The sequence below is a fragment of the Gossypium raimondii genome, chromosome 13 (genome assembly GCF_025698545.1).
Source record: "Gossypium raimondii isolate GPD5lz chromosome 13, ASM2569854v1, whole genome shotgun sequence".
Taxonomy (NCBI): Eukaryota; Viridiplantae; Streptophyta; class Magnoliopsida; order Malvales; family Malvaceae; genus Gossypium; species Gossypium raimondii.
In genome coordinates this window covers 38110925-38134244 of record NC_068577.1, presented here as the reverse complement: position 1 = coordinate 38134244, position 23320 = coordinate 38110925, and the positions used below count along the sequence as shown (strand labels likewise).

The window sequence follows — 23320 nt, the reverse complement described above, 5'->3', positions numbered from 1 at the left end:
AATTTACTCAAATCATAATATATGATACTATAAATTAAATATAATTTAACATAATTATTATTAAATACATTTTAATTAAAATATATGATTTAATAAAATTCTTAATAATCAATATTCTTATCTGAATTTACTAAAATTATAATATATGATACTATAAAATATAATTTGAAATAATTATTATTAAATATATTTTAATTAAAATATATGATTTAATAAAATTCTTAATGTTAAATATTCTTATATGAATTTACTAAAATTATAATATATAATAGTATAAAATATAATTTAAAATAATAATTATTAAATATAATTTAATAAAAATATAATTTAATAAAATTCTTAATATTAAAATATTCTTATATAAATTTACTAAAATCATAATATATAATACTATAAAATATAATCTAAAATAATTATTATTAAATATAATTTAATATAAATATATAATTTAATAAAATTCTTAATATTAAATATTTTATATGAATTTACTAAAATCATAATATATAATACTATAAAATATAATCTAAAATAATTGATTTTGTGGATTTGATTAATTGATGACTTAATAATTATTATTAAAAAACCCATTTGAATAATATAGTGTGTTAAATATCTTTCTTTTTTTAAAAAGAAAACATGATTTGTTTGTAGCATTTTACTTCTTCTTTTTTGTTTCGTTTGTTGAAATAATTTTGTAGTGTTAATTATAATTGAACATAATTAAAAATTAAAAAGAATTAAAAATAAACTCCATCAAACCTGTGAGCCATTCAAACTCCATCAAATTCTATTAGTACAAGACTCTTGTAATTCTACAATAACAAACACAATGATACTATTTATTTTGTTACAAGAAAATTGATCAGAAAAGATCTCTGCTTGGAAATGAAAATAATTTAGATGTAGATATTCAAACTCCAAATCTACTTGATAACACATAGTACATACTGAAAAAAAAAATCAAGGACTAACTGATCTTTAGGAAGAAGCTCTAGGTAAAGCATATTCTACATTTTTGGATATGTTCCCACAGCAATATTGGTATATTGATCTTTAGGAAGAAGCTCTAGGTAAAGCAAACAGTTCTAGTGCATTCAAGATGAACATGAAGGCAACATATTTGTAGAATGCAGGTCTTGCTGCAGAAGGACAAAGAAGCAACAGTAAGTCTATGATTAATCAACTTGCAAAAAATGTAAGTAACTTAGATGAACATACCAGGTTACCTTTCTCTCCACTTGGAATGGTACATAAACAGTATGGAGCCATAAATAGCAGTCAGCACTAGCCTGTGAACAACCCACAGACCCTATTTTATTTGACGTGGATGTTCGGAGTTGAAGGCAACACCGAATCCAAATGGAAAGAGAAGACAAACACATTTATTTAAAGATGCTGGAAAATATTTGCAACAAATTAAGCAAAAATTGATTTCTAGCAGTAACGAGATTATGAGAATACGTATTAAACAAATGTAAATTGAATACTACAGGGATTATGCATTTAGTGGATTACATTTGTGCTTGTATGGTTCTTGAACACAACATGATTCCAACAAATTTTAGGCGCTACTTACCACAAGAATCACAAGTTACAAATGCATAAAACTGTAGATCCTTCGTGCATCCTTTAGCAGCTTCAAAAAAAGAGAGCAAGATCTCTGTCTACAAGTTTTCCAAACAGAACATATTTTAACTTGAAATGTAAGGCATGAACGATTATTTTTATATTTATTTAACACCATTAGCATGAAATCACATATTTTTCACAGCAGGAGATGCATGCTTCAATATAAATTTATAAACCGCATCAATGGCAAACTACTTACTGATTTAAAATGCAGAGTCCAATACTATATACCAGCGGAAAGAAGAAAATAATACCTGATGGCCATGGCATGGCACAATCCCAACTTGAATTATCCGATAGTTAATGTTTTGGTATCGGGATATCTTGTATCTTCATCATATTCACCTCTGGTAATTTGCAAGTCAGGACAAAGTGTCTTCAAGTAATCTTGAACTTCCTAAAATTTTAGTCTGAATTAGCTGGGCCAGTGGTAATTTTAATAAGATAAACAAAAACCATAAAAGTTCAATTGGTAGAAATACTATGGCATAATTTCCATAAAGCTAAAGCTAACAAATCAGGTTCATTTGATTTGCTGTTGGCTATGCAAATAAGAGAAAAACAGCTTTTCAAAAGTGCTTTTAGAGCCATAAGCAATACTAAACAGATAGTAAACTCTTAAATTTCAGACCAAGCTTTTCAAAAGCATTTTTCATAAGCATTTTTTTGCAGCACTTTTCAAAAGCAATGAGAAACTAGCCCTTAGTGACTAACTTCCTACATGTTTCTAAGTTCAACCAAATATGTACTTCAATCCTACTTAATGCTATGCTACACGGACTCTTCTCGTTTTCTCAAAAGTGGCACATATGCCCTACACATATTCAAAGGATTGAGATAAAATCCTTCAAATATACGGAAAAGCTTCAGAAATTTTGAACATACTCATGTCAGAGTTGGGCACAAACTAGTATCTGACACGTGATTATACGCATTTCAGATCAAACATGACAGGAATCGTTCTTTGCATGTATAAATGCAAGGTAGCAGCAATGGCTATTCGGATCAAAATTACAATTATCAAATAAAACAATTGCTGGTGATCATTTAAAATACTGATAATTCAGGTATGGTAGCTTCTGCTGCTTTTCCCAAATTCAAACTAGCAAATAATATCTCTTCGCATATTACAGCTCAAAGAGAAAATAATTGGGCAAAAACATGAAATCCAAATTAAATTAGGCATAAATTTAGCATAACTACTACAAAGGAATGAACAATCCATAGTTCCAAAAAATGAAGAGAAAATTAATATAGTCAATTGCTTGCTGAGAAACATAAAACCCAAAGTGCTAAAGAAGTGAAACCAAATTCAACTATGATTTCAGCTACAAAAAAAAATCCAGAAAGGAAAAGAAAGATGGGATACATTGATGCAAAGATTACTAGTGCAAAAGACGTGTTGGATCATTCCAGGAACTAGCATGGACTTGAATTTGGGAGGGAGATCAGCCGCCCGATGGGGTATATGCAAATCCCCTAAAGCCAAAACCAGCACCATCTTCTTCTAATATCTACCAATAACTAGAGCAATTTGATTCAGAAATTTTGAAAGAAACCCAAACAAGGAAACATGAGCATGAAAAGAAATTGTATAAAAATGATTGATTACCGGTGAAAGATTTGGCTTTCAATTTTGGGGATGAAACCCAAAAATGCACATAAAACACTATAAATCAGGTGAAATATCAAGTAGTTCCAGAAAAGAATAACTTCAAAATCATTTCTTCCTAAGCACCCAAGCACCGAAATATAAAATCAAACAATAAATCTTGAAATGGATGTGAGAAAAGGGGGTGACCTTGGAAGGTTCGACTTTGGGGAAGCTTTTGACAACGTCAAGGACTCTGTCGATTACTTTGGGGAAGCTTTTGACAGCGTTGAGGACGAGGGTAGAAAACGGAAGAGAAAAAAGGGAAAGACGCGGAATGGGTAATCGGCGCTGAGGGGCCGTAATGCCTATTACGCGCAATCAATGTAATGGGGGAGTAACCGATTCGGCGGGGAATGGGAAAACAGCGAACCAAACAATCGTTTCCTGGTGGGCCTGCTGCATAGGGGGGAATACGCATGCAGAGGGGGGAAAACAACGAACCAAACACGCTGTAATTATTTTTGTTACTTCATAAAAAAATATTGCTAGTATATTGGTGTAATTTGTATAACGTTAACAAGTTCAAGTATCTAATTGGACCAAAACAAAATATTAGGTACCAAATTAGGAAAAAGTATAGTCCAAGAACCAAATTGGACAAAAAAAATGGTCTAGGTACCAAATTTAAAAAAAAATGTCAATTTCAAGTATCAAATGTTATATTAAGGCTTAAATACATTTAAAACTAGTATTATATTATAAGTATTAAAATAATATTTATATAAAATTATATAAGTAATATATTAATATTGTAATTTAAGACTACTATAAATTTTAATAATTATTATTTTTGTAATACCCCAAAATTGGGGTTAGAATTATTCAGGTCAGTTGGTTAGATCAGTGGTTCGGTGGGACTGTTAAATTTATTTTTACGCTTTAGGAGAAAAATGAGTCTGTTGGTTTAGTAGCTAACTTTTTGGTAGCTTATCTTTTGTCTCGAGTTTGAGTCTATGTGTATGCAATGTGGGAATTGTTTTTTTTTTTTGTATTTTTGGTAGTTAAATTTTGAAAGGGGTTTTGACAAGTTGGATATTGAATATTTTGTTTTGAAATCTATTTTAATAGTAATAATAAATAAATTTGAATGGTTTTGTTAGATATTAACTAAATTGTTAATTCCTTGCTTTTATTTATTTGTTAGTTAAGTTTTAAATTAAAAATAAAAATATATATATTCCAAAATTTGTTTCCACGTTTTTCCCACTTACTTTCTTTCTCTCACATTCTCTCTCCTTCTCACGATAGTACTATTAGGGTGAGTTTGGATGGGCGGTGCGTTTACCTGCAGTTAGTATAAAAATAGCGGTGGCGGTGAGATTAGATACTGTAGCAACACTGTAGTGTGAGAAAAAAAGTAGGCTAAACGCACCGCACCGCACCCAATCGCCCATCCAAACCCACCCTTAGAGTTATTCTGTCAATTTCGGGTTTTTGGGATCTTTATTGTTTTTGCATCCTTTTTTTTTTATCTCATTTGTAAATTTGTTTTTGGTTTTCTTCCTTTATTTTCTCTATTGCTTTACTTGCCCTTTTGGTAGTTTTGTGTCGTCTATCCGGCTTTCGGTAGTTCTTCGATTTATTCGCTTGTCATAGTGTTGGAACGGTTTAGAGTAAGTATAGTCTCTTTTGTGATTTAAATTGTCTGCTTTGATTTCTTTGTTGGTTTAGGATTGGAATTATTAAAGATATTGTGCGTTTTCTAAATTGAGTTTCAAATTGGTTGAGTTCAGTCGAATTGACTGGTTTCTGATGTTAGAATCACGTTCTAAGGTGTGTTTCTGAAACTAAATTATTTAGAGATTGAATTGATGCCATATTTCACAATTTTCAACTAGTTTTGGTGTGGTTTCGGGGCTACACGGGCAGCCACACGAGCGTGTGACCCTATTTTTGCAATTTTTATTTTTTGTTTGTAAACTGACTCGTTTTCAGCTTGGACTCATGTGTGTATTTGTAATTATAGGATTAAATTTAACTGTTTGTTTAAGTGTTAATGTAATGTGATAAATGGATTTGAGATGTTACCTAGTAATTGAATACATGTATAACTTATTCTGAATTTGATCGACTGAATATTTGTATTTCTGTTTCTTTATGTTTGTTTGCATATAGTGTGCATTTTTTCATTTTCATGAAAAAATTTTGAGATTTGGTTATGGAGAGAAGGAAGTCTGATTCGACGGTTTAACTGCAAAAATTTGTTATAGCGGTAATACCGCAAAGTATATATACATATGTCAACTCAGTTGCATATTATCATTTGAGTGGCTTAGTTCCAGTATCATAGTGTGTAGGGTGGGTGGGCTTACAATAGTCTTTGTGGTGTGCAGGGTGGATGGGCCTATTGTAGCCCAATTGTGGTGTGCAATGTGGTCGGAGTGGTGTTTGATTGGTTGGGTGTGATTTTGGTTCATTGCATTCATTACATAACTAAGTGTATGTTTGTCTAAAGGAATGTTGGAATAATATAATTGTGTTCTGTTGTTAATGTAAAAATTTTGTAAATTGGATTACTGGTTTGAGATTTTCGTATGTTATTTATATACATATACTTTTCTGAAATATTCGTTGTGTTACTCTGTCTTTTGCCATTTGCCTATGTTTCAGACTCACACTGAGCTTGTGTAGCTCATCCCCTTAGTTTTTCTTCCTTTTAGGTAATTTCCACGTTTTGAAGTTGGACTCGGCAGCCAGAGGTCTCAGATTGATATGTTTTGAATTAATCTAATAAAGTTTTTCTTCAATTTTTAATAATTGAACTATTTTGGATTGTAAATATTTTATATGAACTGTGGTATAAATTTTATTTTGGACTCTCGTACAGCATTATTTGAGGTGGACTTTAGAAACTATAGATTTTATACTGAACCTAAATTTTGGAAGTTCATACGTGATTTTTACGAAAACGGAAATAATAAGAATTTTTGAGACTGTGATATTTGAAACGCTCCAACTTTGAAATGTCAAATCTACGAATTTTGAATCACAGTCAAACGACGGATTTTTAGCTACAACGATATTATCTTTAAATTTTGAGAGACGATTCGTTATATCTGAAATGTATTCAAAATGTTTTAGAAAATATCCATTTTAAATTTTAACGGCAATTAAAACCATTTTTTTATCATGTAAATTAAGTTTATATCGGATTTTCGTTACACATGAAAAGGAAAAAGATTTTCGATAGAAATTTTTGTACTTAAAATTGTGTTTTGTTTTGAGTCATTTCGGTGGCCAATGTGACTTCCAGGATTCGATCAAAATTTTGGGTCCAAATTTTGGGTGTTACAATTTTGGTAATGATATTTTACTGTTGTTTTATTATAATTGCAGATAAATAATATTTATAAATAAACCTCTTTCGATAAATTATATTAAAAATTCAAAATAATGCACCATAAAGATTTTATACTTTATTAATAAATATAGTTTACTTTAAAATTTTATAAGATATTAATAACAATATAAATGAAATATAATTTTTGGTATTATTAGTATCCATTTTACGATTTATGTTAAGAATTGTGGATGTCCATTCTAACAATGTCGTTATTAAAATTTTGATTATACATCTATCATTAAAAGTACAATGTACCTTATCACTACAATAACACTTGTTAATAAATAAAATATTATTTATAATAAGAGTAAAATTATTGTATTATTTACGTATTTTAACCCCAACTTACATGACGAAACAATCTTTATTTAAAAAAGAAAATTAATGCTATTATTTGGGCTTTATTTATAAAAATAATATTAAAAATAATTAAATACAAAAGTGGGGTGGAAAAAAAATTAATTATGAAAATAGGGTGTTTACTACAATAACTTTGAGTGCTGCTTGACAAATTAAAACCACAACTTTCAGCTTTTTTTTCATATCAGACCCTTTCTTTTTTTTAACAAAGAAAAAAACATTAAAAGCTTGGAAGTGAGACATTAGCTAAAAAAAAGTGAGGCATTAATTGTTAGGGGTTGGGATTACAACTTTAATCTTTTTTTTTTCTATCAGACTTTTTTTATATTTACTAGTGTTGCTAATGTATCAGGCGACACCACAAACTTTTTTCTCACCTTTTCAAATTTTTTTGTTAGACCTATTTTTTAAAAAAAAAAATCAACGATGCCGCCAACATGTCAGACAACACCTAAAAATACTGTAACAAACATCCTATTTTCATAATTAATTTGTTCTCTACCCCATTTTTGTATTTAATTAATTTATTTTTATAAAAAATCCCTATTATTTATGGTAAATAGTAACATATGTAGCCTAAATCCTCATCTAAATGATGAAAAAAAACTAATCAATATATAATAGATAAAAGTACAAAATAGTTCATTCATTAAAACTTTACTGTCAAAAACTTATTTTAATGTTTTATATATAAGCCATTATAACAAAATTTACTCTTGATTTTTATATTTTTATTCAATTTGGCTTGTACTTTCTTTTCTATTTGGAACATATTTACCTTCAAATTTTCATTTCTGCTGTAATATAATATTATTAAATAATTTAAATACTATAAAAAAATCATCAATAGTGTATTAGATTAATTATCTATAATCTATAACACAGGTTTACTGTAGATATAAGGCCTTAAGCTTGAAACTTTTTTTTTTGGGTTATGGCCTGTGGGACGATGGGGTTGAGAAGAAAGAGGAAAGAAAGGAGAAAAAGGAGGGAAAAAAAGGAAAAAGAAAATTGTTTGAGTTATTTTTAAGGTTTAAATATGCCAAAAGTATTTATATTTTAAGTTAGAATTTAGTCTATATATTTTTATTTTCAGAAGTTTAGTTTTTTTAATTTAAAATTCAAGTACAATAATAATTTTTTGTTAAATTGATTGGTGTGACATTTTAAAATATAAAAAAATACTCACTTGGTAGCAAATTAATTAAAAAATGATATTGTAAGAAACTTAAATTTAACAAAATAATCTTAACATTAGTAACCATTGGACCTGAATTTTGAAATCTGAAAAGTAAATGGACTAAATTCTTAGAAATTAAAGTATAAAGACTAAATTCTAAATTTGAGAAGAGTACATGAACCCATGACATATAATAATAACCTATTTTTAAATATGTTTAGAATACTATAAATTTGTTGTTGTAAATATATATTTTATGCATTAATAATTTACAGTTTTATGACACAACCATTTTATTCGTATTGTGTTTGTTTTATTTTGTAATTATTTATCTTATGTTGTCTTTAAATCATGCATTAATTATTTAATGTTTTGCTTAGTTTATTATCATGATTCAATTTAAAGGAAAATATGCGTTCATGCTCTTAATTTTTAATGATTTTTACATTATTTAAATCATTTATCTTAGTAATTGAAATTTAGAGAATGTATTTTATTATTTTAATTTTAATGTTAATTTTTATTTAAATAGATTAGTCTACTCATTAAACATTATGTCATGATTTTTTTTTATAAAAACCAAACAAAATAATCACATTAATATATCAAAAACTAACAGAATCTAGACTTTTATTTTTGTCAAAAGCCATCTTGGCAATGGGTCAACTTCTATGTTCTCTTCTCTAGGAATATATTCAAATTTTCATTGACCCATTTCTAACAAAAGCTGTTGAATATGTCTGATAAGTGTGGAACAAGATGTAATTGAGAATGATTCTTGAATGGCCTAAAGAACCTCCATACTATATGTTCGAATCAATACTTTGTCATATTGCTTGCTTTGTAGTAATGTCAAGCCGTCTAAAATACTCCATAACTTAGCATTGAAGACAGCGCACTGTCTCAACCTCTTGTTAAACTCAAGAATCCACCCCCATGGTGATCCCTCCACACTCCCTCGACAATGACAACCCCCGAGTCGACCTTGACAACGCCATTGTATTGTACTTTTCTCAATCCCAATTTATTTCATAGTTTGCATAAGGTTTAACTACAAAATTGACCCTCAAATTATCACTTTTCTCACTTAGGTACTTGAAAGTTTTATTTGGTCAAATATGATATTTGAATTATCAATTTTGTCTCATTTTACTCCAAAACGTACGATGTTTAATAAGAACATACTATATGGCATGTTCTTATTGTTTGGTAATGTGTTTTTAGGTAAAATGAGAAAAAAAAAAATATCTAAGTAAAAACTGTAATATAATTTGGAGGTGAGTTTAAATTTAAATTATGTACCTAAAAATAAAACATAATTAAATAATTCTTATTTATATATAAAAGGAGGATACAAAGGGCACTAAAATTGACACATTAAAAGCTTGTTATCAAATCTACAGTGGACATTGGGTGAAATTGCCTCCGCCTCCTTAATTTTGCCACATCTAGCAACATATTTTCTAACCAAAAAAAGATATAATATTTCACACAAACCTACCCACGCATTATTAAGCCGTATATTCCACGTGCATGCTTTTCTGAAATGTATTGGCCCGTGACTGTCACGTGAAATGCCTGCATCTGAAACGGACTTTACTTTCCAGAGGTTACGGTGAAGAGGAGGTCTGATCTGAAAGAAAATGATGAGGTTGCAGTTTCTGGCCTTACATGTTCCCTTTTTTGATAGAACCAACTTTGCCACCGTTGGATCTCTCTTTTCCGAAACATTTTGGTTCTAATCGAACGGCTCAAAATCATTTAAATGAAAAAGAACTTGCAAAAATAAGCTATGTTAGGGCATATCCCACACCGAAAAAGGGAAAGCTGCTGAACAGGAAACCAAAAAGAAAAAAGGAGAGTTTTTCATAGCTTCACAAAGCTAACTCCTCAAGCTGAACAAAGAAGCAGATGAAACCGACGCCTGGCGGCAGTAGCAGCTCTAGTGGCGGTGGCGCTGAAGGGAGTCGAGCTGGACTCGCCCGTTTCCGCTCAGCGCCAGCCACTTGGTTAGAAGCCCTTCTCGAGGAAGAAGAAGAGGACCCTTTGAAGCCTAGCCAGTGCTTGACTCAGCTACTAACTGGAAATTCAACCTCAACACCCACCATTCGAAATTCATTGCTTTTTCCCAACTCAGCCTATCCATCTGGGTTGTTTGAGCCTTCGGGTTTCCAGAGGCAAAACAGTTCTCCAGCTGATTTTCCTGGGAATAATCCTGCTGCTTCCTCTGATGCCTACTTCTCTAACTTTGGAGTTGTTGCAAATTATGACTATTTATCGCCAACTATGGATGTTTCCCCCTCGAGTAAGAGGGCTAGCGAGCTTGATACGCAATTCCCACCAACAAAGTTCCATTCTCAGTTGGTAAGACTAAGAAATAGCCATACTAATATTATATTTCAACTTCCACAGCTTGTTAGTTTTTCTATTATATGGATTTTGAATACTTCTGTTTTATGTTTTTGCCGTCTTTGAATTGCCTGTGAAAGGATAGATATTGATCGTCATCTTATTATATTCTTTTTAGTCTTCTTTTAATGGTTTAGGCTTTACTATTTCTTTTCAAAGCTGACCAACTAATGGCCATACATTTTTAGCCAAAAAGGAAAGGATAAATTTACTCTTTTGAGCAAAAATATATATGGTTGAATCCCCATTTTTTTTTTTTTACAATACCCTTTGTTTTCCTTCTATTTTTGGGTAGAAAGGAGAGCCAAGTGATCAGATTTCTGGTGGGATATCTAATCTTATAGATGTAGATATGGAGAAACTTTTGGAGGATTCGGTACCTTGCAGGGTCCGTGCGAAGCGAGGGTGTGCTACTCATCCTCGAAGTATTGCAGAAAGGGTAATTGTATTCATTTGCTGATAATTAAGAAGTAAAATGGTGTTTATGTTTAGTTCTAACTATCCATGACTATTTTTGTTAGGTTCGGAGAACACGGATTAGCGATCGCATTAGAAAGCTTCAGGAGCTTGTCCCCAACATGGATAAGGTAGGCTACATCTTGAGATCTATTTTAATCGGAAAATTCAAGTTCAGTATGTAGCTATCATTCTACAAAAGGACTTTCTAACCTATATTAATGTTTCATCCTAATTAAGTTTAATGCGAAATGTATTGATTTGTCTGACTGGCTACAAGAGACATAAATGAGATTGAAGAACAACTATATATCAATATAGATTGGATAATTTCGGTAGAATGGGCATTTGTAGCTTATAGCGACACTTAAAGCACTATTTCTCTATATCTAGTATATAGTTCCCAGTTTTATATGTTTAACTGGCTAAGTTTTTTATTAGAGAACTAGTTCAACTTGGAGGATGTTGGTTATTTGCAGCCTTAGGCTTTAAGTGTGGGGCTGGCCGCCCCAGTACTTGTCATGTTTGTAACCAGGATTTTATTACTATAAGTAAATGAAGTAATTAATCATGGGGTGGCCATTATCCTATTTTTAGTGACAAATATCCTCTGTGTTTGTAAGAAAAGAGAAGGAATTTGTCAAAATTTCAGGGTCCTAAAGGTTCATGGAAACACATTAGAAAAGAGATGAAACTCTAGTTCCTTTGGAAATGGTTGCTTAATGTTCAACTGTGGGATGTGGTTGGTACTTGTATCTTCTGCTGATGGTTCTGATAGAGCTTGAGTGCCTATTAAAAGCAAAGAGATGTGTTTGATTCATGGTTATATATAAAAAGTTGCTTTTTTATCAATAGAAAGATTTATATCAACTCCATAATTGTAGGGGGAAAGAAGAGTTATTTTGGTGGAGGAAAGGCATTGGAAAGATCTCTCTCTTAGATTGAAATAAAAAAACTTGCGATATGGATTCATACTTTGTTATGCTCAGATCTTTAAGCGATTTAAGTTGATCAATGTTTTTCCCCCATTAGCGTTACTGTTTATCATATAAGGCATAAGCCAAATGGAATTGGCATGCTTAGGGTGCAACGGAACTTTATATCCATAAGCTCTAATTTGAGTAAAACTGTAGTACTTCATATTTTCTTGGCTGTCCTATAAATTTATGTTCAGGTGAACATTATATCATGCATAATCTTCTAATGTTAAAGCAAGATATATTCATGTATTATTTTAACTTTTTATGAAGTAGGAGGAATTTCTGTGGATTTCAGAAACGATGACATTTCTGTTAATACTACTTGATGTAATGCCTCAATAGAAATTTTCTAGATTTATTGATGAGTTCACTATCTAGGAGTTAGTTGAAGTTGGTAAGTGTTAACTTAAATATGATAGTTATGTCTTTTCCTATTAGCTTAAGCTTTATTTGGTTTCCCAAATTTAACATAGTATCAGAGTTTCAAGTTCGAATCATAACAACCGCTTTCCTCCCTCAGTATTTCTTCACCCAGTGTTTTGTTGTTCATCAAGCTATTTGTTATTGTTCACTTTTCTTCTACACTTGGGTTCATATGCCTGCAGTTTCATGTTGAAACTTAAATATAATAGTCGTGCCCTTTGCTATAAGCTTAAGCTTTTGTCTAAAATTGATCAATCGAGCTTAACAAGAAGGATGAGGTTTTATAGTGTCACAAGATGAGGCTCCTAAACACAAATTGGGACTAAGTGGATTAAGATTTTATGAGTTGTATACATTCTCAATTAACTCAGCTTGTCACGGTTTGGACCATTTAATGATGGGCTAAAACAAGAGCAAATACAATAAAGCATTATAAGAAAAAAACAGAAGTCTAGTATTAGAAATGTTTACCATGTCAATTGTTAGAGGATTCAAGATCATACCATTTTTTAAGTTGCTTTCATCTAGCTATGTATTAGCAAATGTCTTGAAAATTTTGTCACTTCTTCATCTTAGCAGATTAAAAGGTATCCCTGAAAGGCTTTGAGACTATGATTTCTATTTCTAACAAGGTGAAGGCCATTGTGACAAGTTGTCTTCATTTTCCTTATCTTCTCTTTTCTTATTTAAGTAATGAGTGGGAAAATATTAGTTTGTTGTTATTAATCTTGACATAACATGGGAGCTTTCATAAATTGGCTTAGTGCAAATAACACTGCTAAGTGACTGCTCATTTAATTCTCTCTATTCGACTTGGATTTGTCTAAGATTTTTGCGTTAAATAAAATATCCCGCCGTCTATCTCAAATCATCTGAACCTTGGAAATGAAAAATGATCGGATTTGTCTAAAATGTCAATGTTGAATATATCTTTCAAAGATTATTGAAAATTGTATCTTACACTACTTAACTTTGTAATTTCTTTCTACTATCAGCAAACCAACACGGCGGACATGCTGGAAGAAGCGGTGGAGTATGTTAAATATCTTCAAAGGCAGATTCAGGTACTCCTTTATTAAATTTGTCTGAAAAAGTAATTATCCATTTGATTTCAAGGGATTAGTGGATTTAAAGTTTTAGAAATACATGCAACTTCCCCCTGCCCGTTGTTAAATCGTAACAAAGTGAGAAAAGAGGCAACACTGTGTTATATTAGTGGTGCTGCAGTAAAAGAAGAAAAAAAAGATAGGGTACTGAGAAACCTGGATGTTCGCAGGAACTCACAGAGCATCAAAAGAGATGCAAATGCAAAGCTAAAGATTGATCGACTACCAAGAGCTTTTAGTGTAAACCGTCTCGCCTACAGTGATAAAGTTGGGTGGTAGATCCACACTGTAATTACTAGATTTACCACCTACGATGTTGCATTCTTCAGCATGCAATACCTAGATGTGGCTGCTTCTGAAGCTAACTATAGACCTCATATCAGGACCTCTGCTTTGCTTTGCCTAGTACTGCTCCTGGAAGATCAATTGGTATAATTGTACTTGTACAATATTGACGTAGACTATAAATATTTTTTTATTAACTATATAGCTATAATATATATATATATATATATATATATACCATTTTTAATTAAGATATTTGTTTCTCCATAATTCATATTGTATATCTAGATAATTGTATTCAATGAAGTTCTCTATTTACATTTTAAGAATCGGTGAGGATCTGTGTTCGAGGTTTCAGATATTTGTTGTTGACCTGGGAATGGCATGATACCAGGAAAAGAAATTGCTTGCTTTGTATGGTGATTTTTTTACAAATTCAGATGATAACAATGGCTGTCATTTTATTTTCGTCTTCGTATGTTTTTTTTTTCTACGAAAACCTAATCTCTAACACTTAAGTATTACACAAGGATGTGTTTAATATGTGTGTCTTTGGAAGAAAATATATATGTTTGAATATCCACATCGACCAAGAATAATTTAAGAGAAGTAGAAGTGGTGGTACATGAAACGGTAGAGGATCTAAACTCTTATTTTAATTATATGATAATTAGAGATCATACTTTGTTGTAGAAATACGACAACTTTGTTTAATTATATGATAATGAGAAATATTAGCTTTATGTAGAAATACGAAAACTTAGTTATAGCTTTGGTTATTTTGTTGGAATACATGTTTGGATAACTTTATATTTGGTAAAGTGTTCATTGATAGTCGAATTAATGTATGGTATTAATATTACACGTGCATGTTCCTGTTTGATCTGATTTAAAATATGGATCTTAAATTTTAACCCAATCATCTATTTGTATAAATGGTTAATTCAAGTATCTTTATCAATTTCAAATAATGATAATAAAATATTATGCTATTTTTAATTTAATATTTAATGATATTAACACTTTAAACATAAAAAACCTAATATATATTTTTTTGTTAGTGCTAGTTATAACTAGACCTGTCCATGGGCCGCCCGGCCCGACGGCCCGCCCGAAATATGGGCTTGGGCAAAAAATGAGGCCCGTTTAAAAAATGGGCCGGGCCTCGGGAACTACTTTTTTGGCCCGGGCCCGGCTCGGCCCAGCCCGAATATAATAAATATATTTTTATTTTTTAATTTTAAAATAAATTTTTTTTATTTTTAAAATAATTTTTTAATGTTTATTTTAAAAATGGGCCGGGTCGGGCTTATGATATTTTTCCCGGGCCGGGCTTGGGCAAAATTTCAGGCCCATATTTCGGGCCAGGCCGGGCCCGGGCCTAGGAGGCGGGTCGAAAATTTTTTCTGGGCCGGTCTAGTTATAACTATCAATTACAAAATCAGTTGCAACTTAAGGAAAGTTGGTAGAATGTTATAACTTTTCTTATTTGATTGACATATATTGACTAAATTTATTTAGATTAGTAATTGTTGGTTTCCAAGGATTGTTAGTACCATATTAGTGAAAACTTTATGTGGAAGAATCAAGCTAAGCATAGATCGGATTCAAACTAATGCAATCAAAGTTCACTTAAATAAGATATGTGATCGAAGTTCTCTTACTTGAAGACTTTTTAAGTGGCTATTTTATAGGAATTAGTTATTGTGTTTAACAAGCCTATTTTGTATTTATTTTAAATGACTTGTTTAGGTTAGTACGAACTCAAGAGCACATATTTGTTTAATTATAAATTATCTTTGAGTGCAAAATTTGTAAGTAAATTGAATTGATTCAATTAGTTTACATCTAAGCTTTCAAGGGGAAATATTAGAAGGAGAGTGTTGACACCATTTTTTGATAAAACGGGGTCGACTTGAATTTTGAAAATGAAAAAGAAAACAGGAGTCGCTACCAATATTTTTTGATGAAGTGTGATCGGGTCACCTCGAAAAGTGGTTGTTTTTAATGAACAATTTGATTTTATTAAAACAACGATTTTGGTCTACAAAATTTAGAAAAACGGATTTGGGAGTCAGTTACGTACGAGGAAGGGTTAGCACCCTCGTAACGCCCAAAATTGATACCTAGTTGATTAATTAATGTCTTAGTGTCGAAAATTGAAAACTTTTAAGAGATTTAAAATACGATCCTTTATTGAAATGTTGAAAATTTTTGGGAGAATTGCATATTTCACGTTAATCGAGAAAGAGAATTATATCTAGTAAGTTAGGACACGATGTCTTGAATTCCCAATGCACGAATGAATGTCAAAAATTTACTTATTTAAAAAGATATTTAATTATCTCGAGTTTAAAAAAGGGATCATGCCCAGTAAGTTAGGATACGATCTTTTCTTAATTCCCGAGATTGTTTAAAAACTTGAGTTTGAAAAGATTCGTGTATTTAGATTTATTGTGAAAATCGAAACCCAGTAAGTTAGGGTACGACCTTCTCGAATCTAAACACGAGATTTTACTTATTCAAAAAACATAATTTATGCATTGAATAAAATTAATCTAACACGAAATAGTAGAAATAAAACACGGTGTCAATATGCGAACAAAACAAAAATGAATACGATGATGTAGCATAAATAATACGAGTAATAGCAATGAAAATAAATTAGATAAAAGGACAAATCAATGACATACAAAATAACAATGCATATAAGCAAATAAAATTAAAACATTCTTTCAAAATAATAATAAAATGTAAATAAAGAAATAAACAAAGAAAATGAATAAAATTATAAAAATATAAAAGATATATATGTGTATACATAAAATTATGGAAATATGAAAATATATATATGTATGTATATATTTTAAAATTATTATATAAAATATATATAGGTAAGCATATACATAAATATATACGTATGTAAATTAAAATGTGTATATGTACATGCATGTATATAAAAATTATAGAAGGTATACAAAAGTATATATATATATATATATATATATATATATGAAAATAGAATATGCACATAGATATATAGATATGCATATAAGTTATAAAATATAAAGAATGTATAAGTATATATATGTATATATAGACAGTGTATAAAAATGTGTACGTGTATATATATATTATAAAAACGCATGTATGTATATAGGTATATAACAAAATTTTAAATTTGCAAGGTGTAAATGAGCAAATAACAAAATAATAATTAATACTAACAACGATAATATCAAATATATTAATTTTAATAAGAAAATGAACAAAATAAAAAAAGGACTAAATTAAACTTTAAAACGAACTTCGGGGTTTAAATCTGTAAAAATAAAAATAAAAATAATGGCCCGGGACTGAAATAGGGCGTGCTAGAAAGGCGAGGGACCGATTGGGCAATATCCCTTGCCCTAATGCACAGCGTTTCAGCGCGGACTAAGATGGAACACGCAGAAAATTATACGGCCAAATTAAAAAAACAAAATGGGACCAGATCACACTAAGGCGCAAAAGCGGAGGGACTCGCGCGCAAATATCCCCTTTACCGCAGAAACACGCGGATCCTAAGGGTGGTTCGGGTCGGGTCGGTCCGATACAGGTCAAAACAATGCCGTTTTGGCTATAGGTGCTCAAGCCCAAAATGACGCCGTTTCATGGGTCTATTTAAGTCAAATTTTTTCTAAAAATTCATTTCAGTTCTTGTTTTTTTTTTTTTAAAAAAAAAACTTTTTCTCTCTCAGTTTCCTCTCTCTGGGCAAACCCAGAATCCGACCATCCTCCACTGTGCCGGCTGCCGGTCACCGGTGCCAGTGCCATCGTACACGGCGGCCGAGAAGTTGAAAAATTTCTTTTTTTTTTCGACGCACTCCCTTGGCCCCCCGTACCCCTCCAGCGACAACAAACAGAGGTAAAAATTCCTTCTTTCTCTTTTTTTTATTTCGAAATAAGAAAAAAATAGAAAAACAAGAGCAGAAAAAAAAATAAAATAAAAGCAATCACCTTTAAAAAAACGATTTCTGTTTTTTATTTCTCAAATGTTTTTTTTTTTGAAAAATCCCCCTTTACAATCTATTTCTCTAGGCTATTTATAGCCGATTTACAAGGCACTTTTATCTACTGTTTTGGCTTCATCTTTGCCACTGTTTCTTCACTTTTTTTGCTTATATTTTTGTCTCTTTTTGCAGGCGGGGTGAGGTCAACGGAAGGGTTTTTCCATCTTGGTGCAAGGCCGTACCAGAGGAGCAGACCTCGGGCTGAGGTGGGCGGTGGACGCGCTGACAGAAGCACATGGGGGCAGTAGCGTGGCTAAATGCTAGAGATTTTAGGGTTTCTGTTTGTTTGTTTGTTTTTGGGCCATTTGGGCCAGGGTATTTTGGGCTTTGTTTTTATTTGTTTTTGGTCTTTAGACTCAGGTCAAAATTGACCTATTAGAAAGAGTGATATAGTTTGACTTATAAGAGTGAGGTTACGATTTGTGAGTGAGTTAAACTTAAATCATAGTCTGTACTTCTTGTTCACAGCGGATTATTCTGGCAGGGTCCTGCAGATGTAGGAGGTTTTTAAATTGCGTGAATATCTTTTTTGTGTCCATCTCTATTTCCCTACTAGTAGTTTCATCATGTAGTTGCAATTGAACAAATAATTAACATGCAAAAATCAATGAACTTTCAATTGGTATCAAAGCTAGACACATGACAAACTAAGTGGAGATCTTGTTGTTGATGTTCAATTGAGATGGAAGGTGATGTGAGCACAACCACATCATGTTACGATGTAGTTCGACGATGTCGGGATTGACCCAAGCATGAGGGGCGCAAGTGTAAAATGAAACATCTCACGGGCCTAATTGATTATTGGACCAACGTTTTGAAGGATTTTTTAATTTAATTAAGTTTTATTTCATTTAATAAGTTTGCATATTTAATTATGACTTGCATTATGTGTTTGCATATTTAATTATGATTTACATTATGTGTTCTGCATTTAATTAATTCATGCATTAATTCATCTCATATGTTCATAAAGTTTGTGTTTTAATTATGTCATGTATTAAGTAACTCCTATGTTAATTAAGTTGCATATTAAATTATGTCATGCATTATGTAGCTCATTTTTTATTTAGTTTGCATTTTAATTAAACCATGCATTTAAGCATCTTATTTGTTAATTATGTTTAAGCATGAGTTAGTTTCATAAGTGTGTGAAGTGTGTCATTTATTTTGACTGTTACTTTTTAATGCATAAGTTATAGTGTGTTTATTTTCATGAATAAAGATGTGTGTCTCTAGTTAATTGACAAGTTGAATAAGAATGTGAAAAGTTTGCAATGTTTAATGTATCTTAAATAAATTAATTGAGTGTTCAATTGTTTGTCCTAGGAAAGTTCAAAAGGCTAGTCACATGTTTTAAAGCTACAATAAGGCTGTTCGTTTGCCAAGAAGAATCAAAGGCTGTCACATTCAAATGACTGTTTAGTTTTGGCATAAAAGACTGTACATTCGGTCACTTAATTGTTGGTGCATAAAGGAAACATTTTTGGTGGATAATGAAGAACTCAAAGCTCATTATGGTGGTTGTTCAAACTGTTCATAGGACCAATGACTCTTCAAGTTTGGACAGTTTCAAGCATTCAAAAGTTCATTATGGTGGCTATTCAAATGGACCAAGGAAGACTTTTCAAATCTGATCAGTTTTTGTGCCTTCAAAGCTCATTATCATGTCATTTTAAGAGGTCTTTGCACAAGTCTTTTGACATTCGGTTTTAAGGGAGATATAGGGACACCAAGCAACACATTAAGGGAACATTAAGTCATCAACAAGTGAAGAGACATGCCTTTTCAACTACACATGAATCAAGTGAAAAGACATGACTTATCGACTGCCCAACATGAGTTAAATCAAATTTAAATACTTGTATTAACAGCTAGTTAAATGTTGAATTTGAAAGGTCCTTTATAAGCATTTGAATAGTCATATTAGACCTATAAATAACTTGTAAGAGGACATTGTTTTGGTTAGACTACTTTGAATATAAACGTGATTTGTGAGATTTCTCTCTTGAGTTCTTAAGAACATACAAACTGAACTTATCAAGGCTTTTTGCTTGTGGTGTTCTTCTTTCTTTTCTTATACCTTCGGTTCTTGTTTCTTTCATAAACAATGGGTCGGGGTCTGTTCAAATTTAATTCTTGTTTCCAATTGTTTGTCGTATAGAAAACGGGTCACGTTCTATTGCGTTGGTTCTTTTCTCATACAAGTTGTTGAATTAAGGATTCCTATATTATTTTATTTCGTAACAACTACCTGTTTAGAAATGATCGGGCAGTTGAATGACTTGTAATTTCTAAATTGATTACGAGCTCACATCAGAAGGTGTTTAGATTTTTTTTTCCTTAGTGCAATGATTTTGTCATTTTACTTGTAATAATTAATTTATTATATTTTTGTATGATTGTCTAAATGATTTTTGCAAGAAAAACAAAATGAATGAGCAAATATGCACTCATTGATTACCTAAGGGTTTTACTAATATTAAGTTGTTCCATATGGAAGGATTATGATATAGAAGACAACTTATATTAGTAGGTAATCTAAAATTGTACGTTGTCTATTCGAATCAAAATGAACAATTAGTTAATGGGGACTATTATGTTTTTTTTAAGTCCAATTGGTAGATACCTTATCTTGGGTATCATAGTAGTTGACTTCTAAAGATAGGCACATAGGTGTTATTGTCTAGATTGACAATGCATTGGATTGAACCCAGGTAGAATTTGTCCTGAATTTGTTTTTGGATTTATTCACTTGTAACATTCATGATATAGCTTACCTCAAACCTGAGTAAGTGACTAACCTTTTGTACCTATGTAACACCCCAAACCCGGCTTGGACGTTATGACCGAATTTGGAGTGATTACATAAAATGAATTGAAATCCGACTTTCGTTTATTAAAAACAACGTGAACCTTTGTTACTTAAAAAAAGTCCATTTTATTTGAAAGCATGTTCGTCACACTTATTTAATTAAAACTATTATTTGTTTACATTTTCTAATAAAATCGAATATGTTGCAGTGGAAAAATCTTAGATCGTTATATTTTGGAAAATCGAGATTGTTTTCTCGAAAATTATTGATTGTAGAAAAATGGTCATTTAATCGAGTGTCATGCCAAAAATCCAAACTAAAAAACCAAAATAAAAAGTTATCTCGAATGTCTAGAGAGAGTCCAAAATTTACAAAACTCCCAAACCAGAATTTTAAATAAGTCAAATTTAAGTAAAATAAGTTTATGAAAATATGGACATAATTGAGCTTTCGTCGCTGTGGCCCGCCAAAGTCTGAGGGTTATCTAAAAGTGTCAAACAAATAGAGAGTGAGTTTTTGAAACTTAGTGTGTAACTTAACAGAAAACAGAATTACAAATTTATTTCTATATTTACAACATGACACAACAGATACAAATGTATATCTCATACAGAATTAGAATCATATGCAAATTACATTCCTATCCCCATCTGCTACACACCATCTCTGACCATCCCTACACACTATATCGGGTTTTAAAGACCCATCTAGCCTACACCACTTAGTGTCGGTATGACACTTTTTAGAATAATTGCAACAGCGCTGCCAGTATAATGGGTGAGATCTCGCCTCTCACAAAACACTTCCTCTTCATAATATATGTCCCGCCCTAAAATAAGATATAAACAGAATTAACAGATGCCCAAATTTACATATCATCATGCTCGTATAAGAGATGTAGAACATGCTTTATACATAATATCAGACATATCAAACGTTATTTACGTCAAGTTTCATACTAATAGGTTAACTGAATTTATGTTTTATAACTTATATAACCACATACTGACCCCATGGAATGCTCACAGTCGATCGGGATGACATGTACGATCCTAAAGAAAAATTCTGAATCACGGCCCAAATTGCCTTGCCTGTGTGGCCCACACGACTCAAATTGCCTTGTCCATGTGGCCTATACGGCCTGGCACACGGCCCAAAATGGCCTAGACCGTGTGTCACACACGGCCTATCATACGATTGTGTGTTGCACATGGCCTACCACACGGCTCGTCACATGGCCATATAGTGTTGATTGTTCCCAATTTCGGCTTTCGCTATTCGCTGATTTTTTGGTTTCTCATTATACACATGGTCTAAATTCGATACAATCGCCCCTACGAGACAACAAATTATTCCTCATGAACACTCCAATTTATGAAACTAAAATCCATCAGCTTCCCAAAAAATCAAAACTTCAACAACCACAATTATCCCAAATCAACAAAATCACTTACCCTCAAATGAACAACACTTCTCTACGAGAATTTATTCGTTAGAGGAGCATTAAACTCACAATTCCCACCTAAACCAAAAGATTCACAACCGTTAATTTCCTGTTAGAAAAACTATTACCACAATTTCGTCACTCCCAAAATCTCTAAACCAAGCGAACACACATAAACCCTATTTACTAAACCTCAAGAAGAACCAAAAGAATCCAAGCCACAACGATTCAATCAAGCAAAAATATGTCAGAATTGAAGAAAGCAAAAAGGGGAAGGGACCCAAAAAATAACGTCAGAAGAAAATTTACAGAGGAATAAAAACGTGGGGAAAAGAGGGAATTTTGGAAACAAATTAAAAATTAAATTGAATTCAAGATAATACTCTCAACTCCCCACTACCCTCACTACCAACCAAATCCCACAAAATCTAACCCACTAATCCTCATCCAACTACCACAGAATTTCAATTCCACGAAACCTCTACTACACAAACGACACACACACAGAAGCAAAATTTATTGTCATTCGCCCACTCAGGGATTCAAACACAAGACCTTAAGGCAAGTTAACACCTTACCACTTGAACCAACAAGCTCATTTTAACATGAGTTGACCGAAAATATAATATAAGCCAAACAATTAAGGATAAGGCTAGGAACAAAAATAGAAAAATTTCCAAAAGTAAGACTTGAACCTAAGACCTCAAACATACACACAAATCACTTAACCACTAAGGCAGTCACTTACTTATGATGAAATTTAACAAATCACACATACGAAAATTGAGGCGTTACAACTCTACCCCCTAAAAGAAATTTTAGCCTCAAAATTTACCTAACCCAAACAGATGTAGATACTGTTGACGAATTGAGTCCTCAGGTTCCGACGTGGCTTCCTCAATACCATGATTCCGCCAAAAAACCTTCACTAATGGAATAGATTTTCTCTTCAAGACCTTGACATCTTGATCTCTTCAACAAAGACAATATGAGATGGATCCGACTCATACTGCCTCAAGATAGAGACGTGAAACACGTCATGAATACGATCTAACTTCGGAGGTAGCTCCAATTGATAAGCGACTGGTCCCACACATTTCAGAATTTGATACAGCCCAATGAACCTAGGGCTCAACTTGCCCTTACATCTAAACCGTATAACTTTCTTCCATGGAGACACCTTAAG

General features: G+C 31.8%; 1 protein-coding gene and 1 long non-coding RNA gene across 10 annotated transcripts; one reads left to right on the top strand and one right to left on the bottom strand.

Annotated features, from left to right (window-relative positions):
• Positions 1-744: 744 nt before the first annotated feature.
• On the bottom strand, positions 745-3692 carry LOC105784419 (uncharacterized). Of its 7 annotated transcripts, none has more exons than XR_008192446.1 (4): positions 3431-3692; positions 2999-3143; positions 1219-2026; positions 745-1139 (listed from the first exon to the last, which is right to left on the bottom strand). It is a non-coding gene; the product is annotated as an uncharacterized LOC105784419 (long non-coding RNA). The 7 variants fall into 7 exon arrangements; XR_008192445.1 differs by having other exon boundaries at positions 1227-2026; XR_008192443.1 differs by having other exon boundaries at positions 745-1664; positions 1884-2026; positions 3431-3680.
• A 6084-nt stretch (positions 3693-9776) lies between these two features.
• On the top strand, positions 9777-14293 carry LOC105783909 (transcription factor bHLH81). Of its 3 annotated transcripts, none has more exons than XR_001130271.2 (6): positions 9777-10530; positions 10871-11014; positions 11097-11162; positions 13011-13066; positions 13430-13498; positions 13711-14293. XR_001130271.2 is itself a non-coding variant. In XM_012609623.2 (5 exons), the coding sequence occupies exons 1-5, from the start codon at positions 10078-10080 to the stop codon at positions 13756-13758; spliced, it is 780 nt and encodes a 259-aa protein (XP_012465077.1). In that variant the 5' UTR covers positions 9807-10077; the 3' UTR covers positions 13759-14293. The 3 variants fall into 3 exon arrangements, 1 of the variants encoding a protein (XP_012465077.1); XR_001130272.2 differs by having other exon boundaries at positions 9778-10530; positions 13014-13066; XM_012609623.2 differs by lacking the exon at positions 13011-13066 and having other exon boundaries at positions 9807-10530.
• The last annotated feature ends 9027 nt before the right edge of the window (positions 14294-23320 follow it).

Bases quoted from the DNA above. Each gene is read 5' to 3' on its own strand.
- LOC105783909 (XM_012609623.2), top strand. From the start codon at position 10,078: ATGAAACCGACGCCTGGCGGCAGTAGCAGCTCTAGTGGCGGTGGCGCT. The intron at 10,531-10,870 runs GTAAGACTAAGA...ATTTTTGGGTAG, and splicing joins CAAAGTTCCATTCTCAGTTG to AAAGGAGAGCCAAGTGATCA. The intron at 11,163-13,429 runs GTAGGCTACATC...TTCTACTATCAG, and splicing joins TTGTCCCCAACATGGATAAG to CAAACCAACACGGCGGACAT.